This window comes from Macaca thibetana, chromosome 7 (assembly GCF_024542745.1).
Source record: "Macaca thibetana thibetana isolate TM-01 chromosome 7, ASM2454274v1, whole genome shotgun sequence".
NCBI lineage: Eukaryota > Metazoa > Chordata > Mammalia > Primates > Cercopithecidae > Macaca > Macaca thibetana.
In genome coordinates this window covers 16,136,186-16,151,993 of record NC_065584.1, presented here as the reverse complement: position 1 = coordinate 16,151,993, position 15,808 = coordinate 16,136,186, and the positions used below count along the sequence as shown (strand labels likewise).

Sequence of the window (15,808 nt, the reverse complement as noted above, 5' to 3'; positions counted from 1 at the left end):
GAGTTTCGCTCTTATTGCCTAGGTTGGAGTGCAATGGCACAATCTCAGCTCACTACAACCTCCACCTCCTGGGTTCAAGCGATTCTCCTGCCTCGGCCTCCCTAGTGGCTGAGATTACAGGCATGCGCCACCACGCCCAGCTAATTTTGTACTTTTAGTAGGGATGGGGTTTCTCCATGTTGGTCAGGCTGGTCTTGAACTCCCTACCTCAGGTGATCCACCCACCTGGGCCTCCCAAAGTGCTGGGATTACAGGCGTGAGCCATCGTGCCCAGTCTATTGCTTTTATCTTTACAGAGTCCTTCTATTTATGGCCAATGATATATGTTCTCCATTTGTAAAAGTGACATAAAATTTCCTTTTAAAATAAATTTAGGAAAAAACTATCTGAATGTCTGAAATTGGAGAAAATGAGACTATGGTATTTAGAGAGTGCAGAGAACAAATGGATTATACACATTCTAAATATCAAAGAAAATAGATGGCTGGTTTTCCTGAGGTCCTATTATGACTGGTATTCCTCACCTAAGTAGTAAGATTGAGAGGGATTCAGTGAGAAAATCCCTGCTCTTGCCTATGTGTATGCAAAGGCAGGATGGACAAGGGATAGAGAAAATGGAGACAGTAGACCGAAATGATGATCAAGAAGAGTGGGAATCAAGAGTCCTATTGACTGAAATGTTATTCTGCTGCAAAACAGAAAAAAAAAAAAAGAGTCCTACTGTATGTATTTTGAGGTATATCCATATATGTTCCTATGTTCAGCTCATGGGTTAAGGGGACCAACAAAAGCCTTTATTTTCAATAATACAGATACTTCGGTTGTAGCAGAATTTTTTTTTTTTTTTTGAGATGGGGTCTGGCTTTGTCACCCAGACTGGAGTACAGTGGAGCAATCATAGCTCACTGCAGTCAAACTCCTGGTCTTAAGATACCCTTCCTTCTCATCTTCCTGAGTATCTGGGACTACAGGTGCATGCCACCATACCTAAGTTTTAAAAATTACTTTTGTAGTAAAGGAGGGTCTTGCTATGTTGCTGAGGCTGACATTAATATTTTATAAAAGAAAAACATGATATAACATTCAACAGTTCAAACTGGTGCTTTTTTGCACCTACCCTGCACTATAATTTAAAAATAAAAATTTAAACGTAACAGTTACATGGCATTCCATTTTTTTGACATCACAATACATAAAATAGGATCTTTTCAAAAAGTAAGACAGTCTATTTTCTTATTTTGTAAAAATACCACAGGCTGGAATTCTAAACAGATTTTTTTTTCCCTTAACGGTGCCTTTTTCCCCTCCTCCCTTTAGAAGAACCTAAAGGCAGAATATCTTATTCATTCTTATGTAAAAAGTTGCTTCCAAATTGTTATAGGGGAAGCAGGAAAACATCAGAATCATTGGTTCAATTATTTTAAAATAAAGGAGAAGAGCACACACATTTAGTGCTCTCACATGTCACGCACTACATGATCCAGGCGCACCCTTCACATTACCAGGATATATTCTCTATCACTTTAAAATATGGTATATCTCAGATGCTAACATGTGAGTGTTTGTGAACAACTAACAGCTTGTTCTCCATGGCAAGGCAGTAAAGAAACAGCACCCTACATATTTTAAGGGACTGTGCTACATTTCTTCATTCTTGATGATTTTGAGAATCTACCCTAAAGTCAATGTTTCCCTAGGTAACTTATTTATAATTCCCCAGATACAAGAACTGATTGACTAAATGATTTAAATAAGACAACATAGCAAGTTGACTTCAGAATTAAAAAAAAAAAAAAAAAAGTGACATTAACATTTTAAAAGGCAATTTAAACGAACATAAATAATTTCTGTAGGACAAATTGATAAACTGAGACAGGAACCAATTTAGGGGAACAATAACTCATCTGATATTATGGCTACACTTTTCCCAAACAGCAACAATTTAAATCTTAAAAGTGAATAATAAAAACAGTTATAGCTTCCTATGTATAAATACTTACTATTAGTACAAATAATATTTACCTTGCTGGTTATTTTTTGCTCTGTTAACTTCTTACTTACATCATCATTCTGTTGTGCCTCCTGCATGACAAACTCTCGTACCATGGATGGATTATATTCAACCAAGTATGAGAATATATCAGTAGCAGCACTTCGCACCTGTGTATCATCCATGCCCTGCAGAAAAAAAGCATTTATTTCTCCTATAATTATAAAAATATGGAACCTATAGCTATGTAAATATCCAAACCTAACAAAACATATGAAAAAACCGTAATGTAAAAGAAAGGTCAAAGAAATTCTTCTGCATATAAAACTCTTATCGTATGGATAAAACTATATTTTCTAAATCATGTATTTTTGTTTGCCTTTCTATTTTAACACTTCAGCTAATAAGCTGCAAAGCTGACAAATTATCATTAAATTATGGAAAATTCCTTTAACTGCATTCTTTCAATACTGTGTGAAAACTGTCTAACATTGCAATTTTATAGCTTCTTTAACTTAATGAACTACCCAGCTAAGATGAAATATTGGCTATAATAGAATATTTGCATGTTACATTAAAAATATTAATTTTGGGATTAAAAAATGGTAATTAAAAATAAGGAGACACAAAACTTACAAGGATGACTTCTAAAGCTGGTAATATGCCCATGTTTGACAAAGTCTTGAAAAAAGCATCTCTGTTTTGAGGCTGTAGCGTTTGGGAAAACGCACAAAATTCTTTTAAAAAGTTAACCTGAAATTAGAAAAAAGGATAAGTGATATAAAAAGTTTTATTTATTTATTTATTTATTTATTTATTTAGACGGAGTCTTGCTCTTGTCGCCCACACTGGAGTACAACGGCACGACCTTTGCTCACTGCAGCCTCTGCGTTCCGGGTTCAAGTGATTCTCCTGCCTCAGCCTTCTGAGTAGCTAGGACTACAAGTGCCTGCCACCATGATTGGCTAATTTTTGTACTTTTTAGTAGAGATGGGGTTTTGCCATGTTCGCCAGGCTGGTCTCTGACCTCGTGATCCACCCACCTTGGCCTCCCAAAGTGCTGGGATCACAGGCGTGAGCCATCAAGCCCAGCCAGTGGCTTTATTTTTATGCCTTTCATAGTATCTAATTTCTTACCAATTCCTGTCTTTTTTCCTCATCTGTTGCTTCATCTGTTAGTTGTGCAAACAAATCTGTCAGAAATTTTTCATCTTCCTGTGAAACAAAGGACAAATGCAATTATGTTAATGCTAAGATTGTACTAAAATATAATTTCAGGACGCTTTAATATAAATGGCAATAACTGAAAAAAGGAAGGTATTGGCAATGCTGTTTTTTTATTTTCTTAAAAGAAAGAAAAACCACACTATTAAAGTATAAAATTCTGTCAAGGTTCTATTTTCTAAGCCTATTTAAAGGCCAGGTAGTAAATATTTTGAGCTTTGTGGCCCATGTGACCTCTACTACGAGTACTCAAACCCTGGTCCAGTAGTATGAAAGTAGTCACAGACAACTGTAAATGAATGGATATGGCTGCATTTCAATAAAATATTATTTACAAAAATAGCAGGACCAACACTTGCTGACTCCTCACTTTCATAGGTTTTATAACCTTAACTTTTAAAGGGTAGGTTCTACAACCTCTCAAATGAGAATGAAAATGAGGACAAAGCTACTTTAGTGTTTTAAAGATACAGAGAATGACTCAATTATTTAAAAAGCAAAATTTAGAACTTTTTGTTTTACTTCATTTTAAAATTGAGACTTGGATTTTAAAATTCACCCAAGCCCAATTAAGGTGGTGGAGTCTTCATGATTGCCCGGTCAACGCTTCTCATCTCTATTTTTTCATCGAGATCCTGGCTTTTGTTTTGTTTTGCTTTTTGAGACAAAGTCTTGCTCTGTCACCCAGGTAGAGCACAGTGGTGCCATCTCAGCTCACGGCAACCTCCGCCTCCCAGGTTTAAGCTATTCTCCTGTCTCAGACTCCTTAGTAGCTGGGACTACAGGCACACACCACTACACCCAGCTAATTTTTGTATTTGTAGCAGAGGCGGGGTTCTGTCATGTTGGCCAGTCTGGTCTTGAACTCCTAGCCTCAAGCAATCCACTGGCCTGGGCCTCCTGAAGTGCTGGGATTACAGACATGAACCACCATGCTCGACAAAGATTTTATTTAAATTACATACTACCTCAGCTAGTGGAAGTAGATTCAATACCACTCCATCCCTAGACATGCCTCACTCTAAATACACATACACACGGATGTGTATACAAGCTCCCAATAGATTACTAGCTCCACATTCACTGTTGTGAGTGCTCTAGAAAAATCTTCTGTGGCACTAAGTTAGTTCGGTTATTCCCACCTTTACTTTTTCTAAAATGTCGAAACAGGTCATACCTCACTAATACGATCTTGACCATGTTCGTTACCCAAATGGCATCCAATTTCAAGACACTCCCCAATACACTATATTCTACCAAATGGATATCAAATGGTTAAAAAAGATATTCTCTGAACTGCTGCAGTTGGGGGTACAGAAGGAGAAAATAAGAATGTTTATGGTACTACAAAGGAAGCAGTCAGTGTTAAGAGGGCGTGATATTATGTGTGCATGGGGCTACACAAAGTGGGCAGGAACCTGCATTAAACTATACCTCAATCACTTCTTGCCAAAACATTTGTAAAATGCTACAGCCTTCACAGCAGCACTTTGGATAGAAATGTCCAGCATCAAGAGAAACAGACGTATTGGCAGCCAATATTTTACACAGCATATTGCAGGGAAGCAAAGATTTAACAACTTGAAATTATTCATACTTAATGAATAAAACTGGCATTTTACATGTACGAAGACCAAGAAAACACAGAAGTGACAAATCCCCACATAACAAAAACAGAACCATATGGAGCTGAAGAAAAGGATCAGGAGAACTCAGTATTTTAATTCATACTTTTCCTTTTTTTGGCTATCACTGGCTAATACTTTAGAAATACAAAATTTTCTAAACAGGAACAGACATATGATTAAACATACTGCTTTGTATGTAATGTGTACTATCAAGCAGCTCTTACTACATTTATTGTCTTCCTTTCTATACTTAACAAATGCAGGTTTCAAATAATTATTTTATTTATACACCTGAGGTAAAGTCTTAAAAGATCTTCCAAGTCATATTACACTTATCTGCAGCGGTGCGACCTTGGCTTAATGCAACCTCTGCCTCCCAGGTGCAAGTGATTCTCCTGTCTTAGTCTCTGGAGTAACTGGGATTATAGGCATGTGCCTCTGCATCCCAGATTCAAGCAATTCTCCTGCCTCATTCTCCTGAGCAGCTGGGATTACAGGTGTCCACCACCACGCCTGGCTAATTTTTTAGTAGAGATAAGATTTCACCATATTGGTCAGGCTGGTCTTGAACTCCCGACCTCAAGTGATCTGCCCACCTCAGCCTCCCAAAGATCTGTTATTCTTACAATATCATAGGCATCAAAGAATAAAAAACAACATGGGTGTGTGTGTGTGTGTGTGTGTGTGTATACGGGTGCAAGTAACAATTCTTTCTTTGTACTACATAAACTTATTGCTTTGTTGAGATAGGATCTCACTCTGTTGCCCAGGCTTGAGTGCGGTGGCATGATCATTGCTCACTGCAGACTCGAACTCCTGGGCTCAAGCGATTCTCCCAACTCAGCTCCCCAAGTGGCTGGGATTATAGGCATGCACCACCATACCTGGCTAATTAAAAAAAAAAACAAACATTTTTTTTTGAGACAGAATTTCACTCCTGTTGCCCAGGCTAGAGTGCAATGGCACTATCTCAGCTCACTGCAACCTCCGCCTCCCAGATTCAAATGATTCTCCTGCCTCAGCCTCCTGAGTAGCTGGGATTATGGGCGCCCACCATCACGTCTAGCTAACTGTTGTACTTTACTATTAGTAGAGACAGCCTTTCGCCATGTTGGCCAGGCTGGTCTTGAACTCTTGACCTCAGGTGACCCACCCGCCTTGGCCTCCCAAAGTGCTGGGATTATAGGCATGAGCCGCCACACCCAGCCCCAGGCTAGTCTTTAACTTCCGGGTTCAATCGATCCTCCTGCCTTGGCTTCCCAAAGTGGTGGGATTACAGGTGTGAGCCACTAGGCCCAGCCTACGTAAACTTCTATTTCAGTTAGAATAGATGCACACACTGGGATGACACAGTAAGAGGTTTTCTAACTTTGAGGGTGTTACAAACGCAAATTATTGTCTAGCTCTCAGAGACTTCCACTCTGTTTTGTGCAGAATTCACCATACTGCACCCTAGAGGATTGTGATGCAAACACCCTAAAACACCAGATCAGAGAGACTGGGCATACTATAAGAAAAAAAAATCTACATTTTAATAAGCAATTATCCACAGATACTTTAAAAAATTCCCATGAATCTTACATCATACTAAACACTTTCTTTACATGCCTGACCTCAGTTAATTTTCAGACAACTTTACAGGGTAGGCATTAATGTCACCATCCTTCAGATGGGGAAACTGAAGCTTTAAGAAGTTAAGGCTGTCCAACTCATATAGCTACTGAGAGTTTTTAAGTGACAGACTGAGCTGAAACTCAAATTCACATGGGTTCATGGGTTTAACTCACCCACAGGCACACTCCTTAACAAAACGTGGCTTTTGGTAGGGATACATGCAGTTATCATTTGCCTCCTCTGCTACATTTCCTAGACCCTGAAACTGGACCCTTACTGTATCATTTTCTGGGATTTTACAAATTCGCCTTAAATTTTATTTTATTTGGTAGAGACAGGCCACAGTGCCTGGCCCACAATTCTCATTAGAATTTATATTCTGTATTTAGTGACATTTCTCTTGGCTTTGTGCTTCACTCTTTCCTCTTCCAATCTCTTCTATTCTATGCATAATTCATAGAGTAATAACCCCAAAGTTCAGCATTCAACCACTTCATTAATGTTATCCTCCTGTAGTTGAGTATGGTGGCTCACACCTGTAATCCCAACACTTTGGGAGGCTAAGGTGGGAGATTTGCTTGAAGCCAGGAGTTTGAGACCAGCCTGGGCAACAAAGTGAGATCCATTCTTTACAAAAAAAAAAATAATGTTAAAAGGTGGGTATGGTGGCATGCATCTGTAGTCTTAGCTAATTGGAAGGCTGAGGTGGGAGGATGGCTCAAGCCCAGGAGTTCAAGGTTGCAATGAGCTATGGCTGTGCCACTGCACTCCAGCCTGGGCAACAGAGCAAGACCCCAACTTTATTTAAAAAAAAAAGAAAAAAGTCAGGCTGGGCCCAGTGGCTCACATCTGTAATCCCAGCACTTTGGGAGGCTGGGTCAGGCAGACTGCTTGAACTCAGAAGTTTGGGGCCATCCTGGGCAGTACGACAAACTCCATCTCTACAAAAAATACAAGAATTGGCTGGGGGTGGTGGTGCACACCTGTGGTCTCAGCTACTCAGGAGGCTGAGGTGGGAGGATTGTTTCAGCCAGGAAAATGGAGGTGGAGGTTGCAGTGTGCTGAGACTGCATTACTGCCCTATAGCCTGGGCAACAGAGCAAGACCCAGTATCTAAAAAATCATCCCCTTGTACCATTTCTTCAAACTACATTTATCACACTTACCTCTCCTACCCGAGATACAGTAACCTTCTGGTCTCACAGTATTATTATATATTATAATCTCTTAAAATATCTCACAAATACTTAACTTTATACATTAACAAAATTAAAACTTAATATATGTATTTAAAAGGAGCAAATTGTTTTTGCTGCATCTCTTGAAGTATGAAAAAAGGAATGATCTAACTCACCTGCAACATGCCAACAATCTCTACCTTATTGAAAAAGATAAAAGAGTGAAGTGTTGATAACATGTTTTCTTCAAAGACTGAAGGAGTTGGTAGAACCATATCTTGTATATACTGAACTCTGTATGTCTGATGAATTTTTTGTTTCAGCTCAGGATCTGATATGGGAATCACTTCTTTAAACTTGGCTGTTTTCGTTAGAAATTCCCTGTGTTTTCGTGGTTGTGATAAAGCAGGATCATATTCTAAACATCCAATGACGTCCATTATACATTCTTCAGAGAACATAACTTCAAAAAGAGCAGTTCGATTCAAGAGGAAGATGCCTTTGATAATTTCATACAAGTGGTGTAGTCCTTCAATATTTTCCAAATCCTCACACACATGAAAAAGCTCCAGGAGCTTTTTAATATAACCCTCATTTTCTAGTGCCAGCGCAAGTTTTTCACGACGAAGAGGTGAAGGTAAAGATGATGCCACAAGTTCTGCAATTTCTTCAAGGCGACTTAATTCACAAGATGGCAATTCTAAGCCTGGTGATGACATATCATCAAAACGCTCCTCTTCAGATTCATCCACAAGGTCCTGAGTGATGTCCACGGAAGGGTCCTTTCCTTGAACCTATGGAAAAAAAATTTAATTGCTGACTAAATATATAACAACTGAATAGCAAGCCTAAATGATATTCTAAGATGAATACAAGAGATGCTGTAAGAAACCCATAATGATAATTTTCAAGACAAAACTGCCTATTTTTCTACATTACATTTCTCCAAATAACGTATACTTTCAATTTTAAGGAAGTTAGTCAAAGTTCAAAAACAGACTGAGCTTCCTTATAAAGCATGAGGTCTGCTGGCAAGAACAACTTTCTAGGACAGGCTAAACTAAGTGAGACTGTTATGAAACAGACCTCTGCAGACTCACAACAGAAGCCTGATGCTAAAACAGCCACTAACATCTCATATCCCTGGCCCTCTTTTCCAGTAGACCAGGGCAAGTCTCAGCAACAGTGCTAGGACTGTGCTAAAGGATAGCTGCCACCACCAAGCTCTTCAATATTTAACTCTGAGGTGACGACCGAACAAACACCAAATATCATAACGTTATGATCACAGAAAATATATATAATTATAAGCAAAAAGTAAAATACTTAACATCAATTGATTGTAGAAACCAAGGGCCAAAGAGCATGAACAAACTGGCTTTGGACCAAAGTGAGTCACTGATTTGCTATAAATACTGACAGCCCAAAAATAGGATTTAAAAAACACTAGGCAGAATACAAGAGTACCTACATAAAAATGAAGCCACATATAAAGTAAATACAACCTATATGTAGTACGAGTTATCTCCAAAAAAGGTCTGCTGAAGGTTAAGTAACCAAACCACGAAAATATTTTCCTTTCTACACACCCTAACCTGTAGCCTTCAGGATCCCTCTAGGAGCCCGAAAATCTGTCATAAAACCTAATTTTATGCCACTGGAAGGGCTCTTATTATAAAAAGGTAACTTACATTAACTACATTTTAAAGTAAGGCATTTTTTTGTAACAAAAGGTCAAGGATAAACTTTGAAAGGAAACCAGTTTTGTTATTGTGGCACTACAATTTGAGACAGCGACCACTAAAGCAAGTAGAAGGCCAAGTAGAATGTAAAGGGATGAAAAAAATTAGACCTTGTATGAAAAAGCCAAGAAGCTTAAATTGCTTAGTGTAATAAACAGATGCATTGATAGACACTAGAAGAGATGATGACCTGGAATACTTTTCTTGAAATGTGCTGCAAGGTGATATGGTCTTGACCTCAACCAAGTGGACAGCAACACTGAAAGGAGGCAAGTCAAGTCACATTCATGGCTTGTACCTGACATGGTCTCACATTGGCTCTGAATTTGTTAATTATGTAAGCTCTCATTATAATTTTAAGTTCCTAATATCCAAACCATGATTTTACCACAGAAAAATGTTAGATTTTGATTAGCAAACCAAATGAAAAGAGAGGAGTACCCTTATTATATTAAAAATGCCATCTTTTTGAGTTCAGAAAAAAATTGGTGAACATGGTTCAAGAAACAGAAAAACATTTAACATCTCAGAGAGCAAAATGTAATGACTTTCTTGGATCTAGAAAATGATTGAGAAGTTCAGACAGAACCCATAGTGACTGAGAAATGACACCTTGAACATAAACTATGTAAATGTTGAAAGGGAATACCAGAAAAGAATATAACGCAGTTAGTGATAAAATTATTATAGAGAAAGCATGCAAGTACTACTATCTGTGCCCCAACTTTAGATGACGGAAAACTTTATAGCATTCAAGACCGAACAAAGGTAAAGATCAGACAATCTTAAAGGAGAGACAGGCATGACAATGACAGATCGAGTTCAGGTTTGAGTTGCACACTGGCATAAAGGAAGACCGCATCCAGAGTGGGACTGTTTGATTCAGAAACATGAAACAGAGGAGAACAACATTTGTCTGAATAACAGATGCTATTAACATAGCCTGAACTCATTAAAGTCACCTCTCTCTCTTTGGGAGAACTCTACAAGACAAAATCTAGAGAAATGTGCTATAAATAGAATTGTTGGACAGAAAGCAAAGAAGAACTAAAAAGATGGATGGTATTCAGATATAAATGTTAGTCCTTTCATGTTTCAGAGAAGGGACAGCTTAACAGACAGCTTAATGTATGAAAATCACAGCTAAGTAGAATATATAGTTGAAATAAATTCCACAAGTTAAGAAAAAACTGTGCTAAGGACACTAGATCTTCTATGAATGCTATGGCTGTCAAACTTCAGGGTGCATCAGAATCACCAAAAGCAGGGGGCGACAAACTATAGCCGAATTTGGTCTGCGCCTGTTTTTGTAAATAGAAGTTTTACTAGAAGACAGCCCCTCCATTCATTAATGTGCTGTCTACGGCTACTTCCCAACTACGATAGCAGAGTTGACCTAGCTGTGACAGAGACTATATGGCCTGCAAAGCCTTAAATATTTGCCATCTTGTCCTTTAAAGAGAAAAGTCTGGTCTACAGGGCTTGTGAAAACAGAATTCCTAAGACAGGATTTTAAAAAACAATTATTGGACACTACTTGCAGTTTTTGATCCAGTAGGTCTAGGGTCGGCGGGAGGGGAGCTGGTCTCAGAATTTGCATTTCTGTCAGTTCCCAGGTCATGCTTGTGCTGCTGGTTTGAGGGCCACACTCAAAGGAATTAAGGAATCTGGTGAAGATTATTCTCCAGATAAAGTAAACATGGAGATGGAGAAATCTTCTCTGGAAAGAAATGGCCTAAACGAGTGTATACCAAGAGCCAATGGCATCAGCAACTAGAGCACATACAAATGCAAATTCACAAAAGGTTGCGATTATGTCACTAGGGAAACTCCAGAATAAATTAAGAACATTCAAGCCTAGAGGCAGAGTAAGGCTGAATCGTCAGCCAAGAGCCATACTGCTCAAGACAAGTACAAGGGTGGGTTTTCTTTCAAGAGCCACAAGAAGTTATAAACAAAAGAGTGATGTGATCAGACTTGCATTTTTAAAAAGATCACCTAATCACTGTAGCTAAAATGTTGATTTAGGAAGATCAGTCAAGACAAAACCAATAAACCAGGCAAGAAATGATGGTGGCTTGGAAAACTATAATAGTAAAAATGAAGATAAACCAATGGATCAAGATTTATTATCGAGATAATAAATGGGGGGACTGAATGGATAAAAGCGACGATTGAAGGATAAACATGATCCACAAGTTTCTGACTTCAGCAACTGGATGGCACTTAGAAGAAGATGGGATAGATGTACGTGGGAAGGTTATGTTTGGTTTTGGAGTACTAAATTTGAGATGCTAGTGAACACACAAGGAGAAAGTTTCAAAAAGGCAGGTGGATATAAAACACTGGAGTTCAGCAAAGGTATGAGCTAGAGAGTTTAGTGTCAATAAATTATACCTTCCTTTAAATCAAGTTCAAAGCAGCAGTGAATTCAAAAGATCAATCTGAAATTTATTTAAACTCTTGGGCATTAGTTGAAAGCATGGCGAAAAATAAACACTTAAAGAAAGCATGTTGATTTTTTATTTAAAAAATTACCTGACATATTTTCTCCCAAATTTCATCACATCCAGCTTTTTCTTGAAAGCTAAGGGCCAAGTCATAATTTTCTGCTTCAGACCACACAATCAGAGTGTCCTTTGGAAACATAAAAGGAGTCTGAATGATTAACATACACTATCACAAACGAAAATGAACAAACAAAAGGAAATAAAACTGTGCTCATTTTTACTTCTTGCAACACTAATACTGGCAATTATCAATGTCTTTCTTTTTCAAAACAATGACTTTTTACACTTCACTTCCCCCAATCTATAAAACAAAAATAATGTTTCCTTAAGGACAACTTAAACCAATATATGGAATATATTCTTTTCATGCACTGCAAAAGATGAAAACATACCAATTACACTAACACTATCCAATCATACTGACTTGTATTTTATGCTGTCATTAAAATGTCCAAAGAGGAAATCTAAGTATAAAATAGCTAGGGCATGTTAGGACGATAGGGTTAAAACAACTCTTTCTCTCTTCCCTCTATTGTCAGCAGGTGTTTTTCACCAGGGGCTTCTGAGATCCACGAAGCCCTTGAAATTATTGGCTAAATTTGTAGTATGTGAGCATTTACCTGTACATAGGTTCAAAAAAAAAAAAAAAAAAAAAAACACTTAGCGAAGTGCTATGGTTCAAGCAGCAGCACACTCCTAGCACCTACCACACTTTCATTCCTACTCAGAACTTCTTAGTTTTTTGATGGAGGTCTTGTCATGTTGCCTAGGCTGGTCTTGAACTCCTGGCCTCAGGCCGTCCCGCCTTGGCCTCCCAAAGCACTGGGATTACAGGCATAAGCCACAGTGCCTGGCCATCTAGACAGAACTTTAATGAAAATTTAATGAATAGTTTGACAGTTTTTATTAAGATGTAATCTCAGCAAGACACTGCACATACAATACTGAGACCATTTTATATTCCTCATAGTACCAACAGCATATATTCTACGATATGCATGGTATGATAAAAATATATGGCTGGACGCAGTGGTTCACGCCTGTAATCCTAGCATTTTGGGAGGCCGAGGTGGGCGGACCACCTGAGGTCAGGAGTTTGAGGCCAGCCTGACTAACACGGTGAAACCCCATCTCTACTAAAAATACAAAAATTAGCCGGGCGTGGTGACGTGTGCCTGTAATCCCAGCTACGTGGGAGGCTGAGGCAGGAGAATTGCTTGAATCCAGGAGGCAGAGGCTGTAGTGAGCTGAGACTGCGCCACTGCAATCCAGCCTGGGTAACAGGAGCAAAACTCTGTCTCAAAAAAAATATAAAAAAATAAAAAAAATTAAAGAGTCAAACTATTTATTAAGGCCTAATATGTTCTTTTGGCAGGGTGTGGTGGTTCATGCCTCTAATCCCAGCACTTTGGGAGGCCAAAGCAGGTGGATCACCTGAGGTCAGGAGTTCAAGACCAGCCTGGCCAACATGGTAAAGCCCTGTTTCTGCTAAAAATACAAAAAAATTTTAGCCGGGCATGATGGCGGATGCCTGTAATCCCAGCTACATGGGAGGCTGACGTGGGAGTCACTTGAACCTGGGAGGCGGAGGTTGCAGTGAGCCGAGATTGTGCCGCTGCACTCCAGCCTGGGTGACAGAGTGAGAATCTGTCTCAAAAAAAAAAAAAAAAAAAATCCTTTCAAATCTTACCGGCAATAAATAAATATACATACTCTTCGATAGCAATCAACCATTTCAAAAAAGGGCCCTCTCATTGACAGCAACCTATAAATCATCTCATACAAGAAATACTGAATGGTACTAGGGAGAGTCACATTTAATGGCTAACTTCCAAATCTGAAGGGCTATGCCACTCGGTGTTTTTTCAAGCTGGTACAAAGAGAATTTAGAAGAGTAAAGTTAGATGGATTGGAGTATGGTATAAAGAAAAAAATAATTCAATCTTACTAGTAAGTAACCAAAAACAGACATGCAAAACCTGACTGGGCATCCATCGGGATGACAGTGGTTCCCGTATTGAGGAGGAAACAGGACTAGCTTAAGGTACTTTTAAGGACCTGTGATTCTACTGCAGCAGTTTCTAATCTTTCTCACTAGCAAGGACTTCTGTTTTTTTTCTTTTGAGATGGTGTCTCCATCACTCAGGCTGCAGTGTAGTGGCACCATCATGGCTCACTGTAGCCTCTACTTCCCTGGGCTCAGGTGGTCCTTCCACCTCAGCCTCCCAAGTAGCTGGAACTACAGGCATGTGCCACCATGCCCAATGTTTGTATTTTCTGTAGAGGTGGAGTTATGCCATGTTGCCCAGGCTGGTCTCAAACTCCTGGACTCTAAAAGTGCTAGTATTACAGGTGTGAGCCACCACTTCTAGCCAAGAACACATCTCAATATAACACAAATGGATTCCATGTTTAAAAATGTGTCTAAGCGAGGCACAATGGTGTATACCTGTAGTCCCAGCTAGTTAGGAGGCTGAGGAGGGAGGATTGCTTGAGGCCAGGAGTTGGAAGCCGCAGTGCACTAAGATCACACCTGTGAACCAGTACTCCAGCCTGGGCAACATATCAAGACCCCACCTCTAAAAGAATAAAAATGAAAAATTTATCTGCTAAACTGCATATTAACTCTGTTCAGTCATTTATACAACTGTCAATCAAGAGACCAGTAGTCTCGCTGGACTAAAGTGCTGCCAGTCAGAAATAAATAAATGAGAATCTGATTTGGTTGTGCAGTATTACTAAGTCTATAATTTTTATTCAGAATTTTGGAAAATACCTCAAACTCCCCTTTTTACACTATCTTATAGGACTTCCAGCTATCACAGATCCCAGGCAGGCCATCTGATCCAGACTGAGTAGCAGTTCAGGCTCAAAACTATTAACATTCTAAGATTAACATGCCAAAAATTAGTAAGGTTTCATTTTTAGTTTACCTTTATAATTCACCAGAACAGAACAACGGGTAGAAGAATTTGCAGCTAATCTATAATTCTGGCAGCCTAAATACTTTACAAGGTTATCTGCTCAGTAGATACTGAGCATTTATTATAAGGCTCCATGTAAGACAAAATTAAATTACATTATTTTCCGTCAAAATAGCATGGAATGAAAATACTAAGAAATTTAGGAGGTAAAGAGGCCACAGTATAAATTCTAATACCACCATCTATGTAGCAGGTGATGCTTAAAAAGTTAGGTAACCTTTCTGAGCCTCAGTTTCCTCATGATCAGGATGGGAAAGATACATCCTGTTATGAAAACTAGTCATAATATAGACACTACTTTTTTTTTTTGAGTCGGAGTCTTGCTCTGTCACCCAGGCGGGAGTGCAGTGGCACCATCTAGGCTCACTGCAAGCTCCGCCTCCCAGGTTCCCGCCATTCTCCTGCCTCAGCCTCCCAAGTAGCTGGGACTACAGGTGCCCGCCACCATGCCCGGCTAATTTTTTTTGTATTTTTAGTAGAGACGGGGTTCCACTGTGTTAGCCAGGATGGTCTCGATCCCCTGACCTTGTGACCTGTCCGCCTCGGCCTCCCAAAGTGATGGGATTACAGGTGTGAGCCACCGTGCCCAGCTGGTACTACTTCTTAGTGATGAAAACAAAGTTGGGGGAAAATAACAATCATCTTGGGGGTGCGGGGAACAACTTGCCCAAATTAGATGGCTCCTAAAACTCTGATAAATACTTAGGATTATCAGCTCAATAAAGACTACTAGGATAAGCCTAAAGCCAATAACACATTCTGCTGTAATGTATATTCAGAATCATTTGGAGGCTGATGCTTAAGTCAGGGTATAGCCAGACATATGCTCTTAATTACCTATTTGACAAATCTAGTAAGTTTATAAAATTTTAGAAACTGCTCTTGTTTTCCTTGAAGATTCCAAATGCAACTTTTCTCCAAATTATCTTGCTTATCAC

The 15,808-nt window shown here is 39.0% G+C and overlaps 1 protein-coding gene across 2 annotated transcripts in view; it reads right to left on the bottom strand.

Annotated features, from left to right (window-relative positions):
• PPP4R3A (protein phosphatase 4 regulatory subunit 3A) overlaps positions 1 to 15,808 on the bottom strand; it is a 50,582-nt gene that overhangs the window by 15,709 nt on the left and 19,065 nt on the right. Inside the window, exons 3-7 of one of the 2 annotated variants that reach the window (XM_050799045.1) lie at positions 11,915 to 12,013; positions 7,811 to 8,428; positions 3,128 to 3,205; positions 2,627 to 2,743; positions 2,023 to 2,178 (exon numbers count right to left, since the gene is read on the bottom strand). In XM_050799045.1, the coding sequence (XP_050655002.1) occupies positions 2,023 to 2,178; positions 2,627 to 2,743; positions 3,128 to 3,205; positions 7,811 to 8,428; positions 11,915 to 12,013 (1,068 nt within the window). The remainder of the gene's footprint in view (positions 1 to 2,022; positions 2,179 to 2,626; positions 2,744 to 3,127; positions 3,206 to 7,810; positions 8,429 to 11,914; positions 12,014 to 15,808) is intronic. The other variant, XM_050799046.1, reaches the window with a different exon arrangement.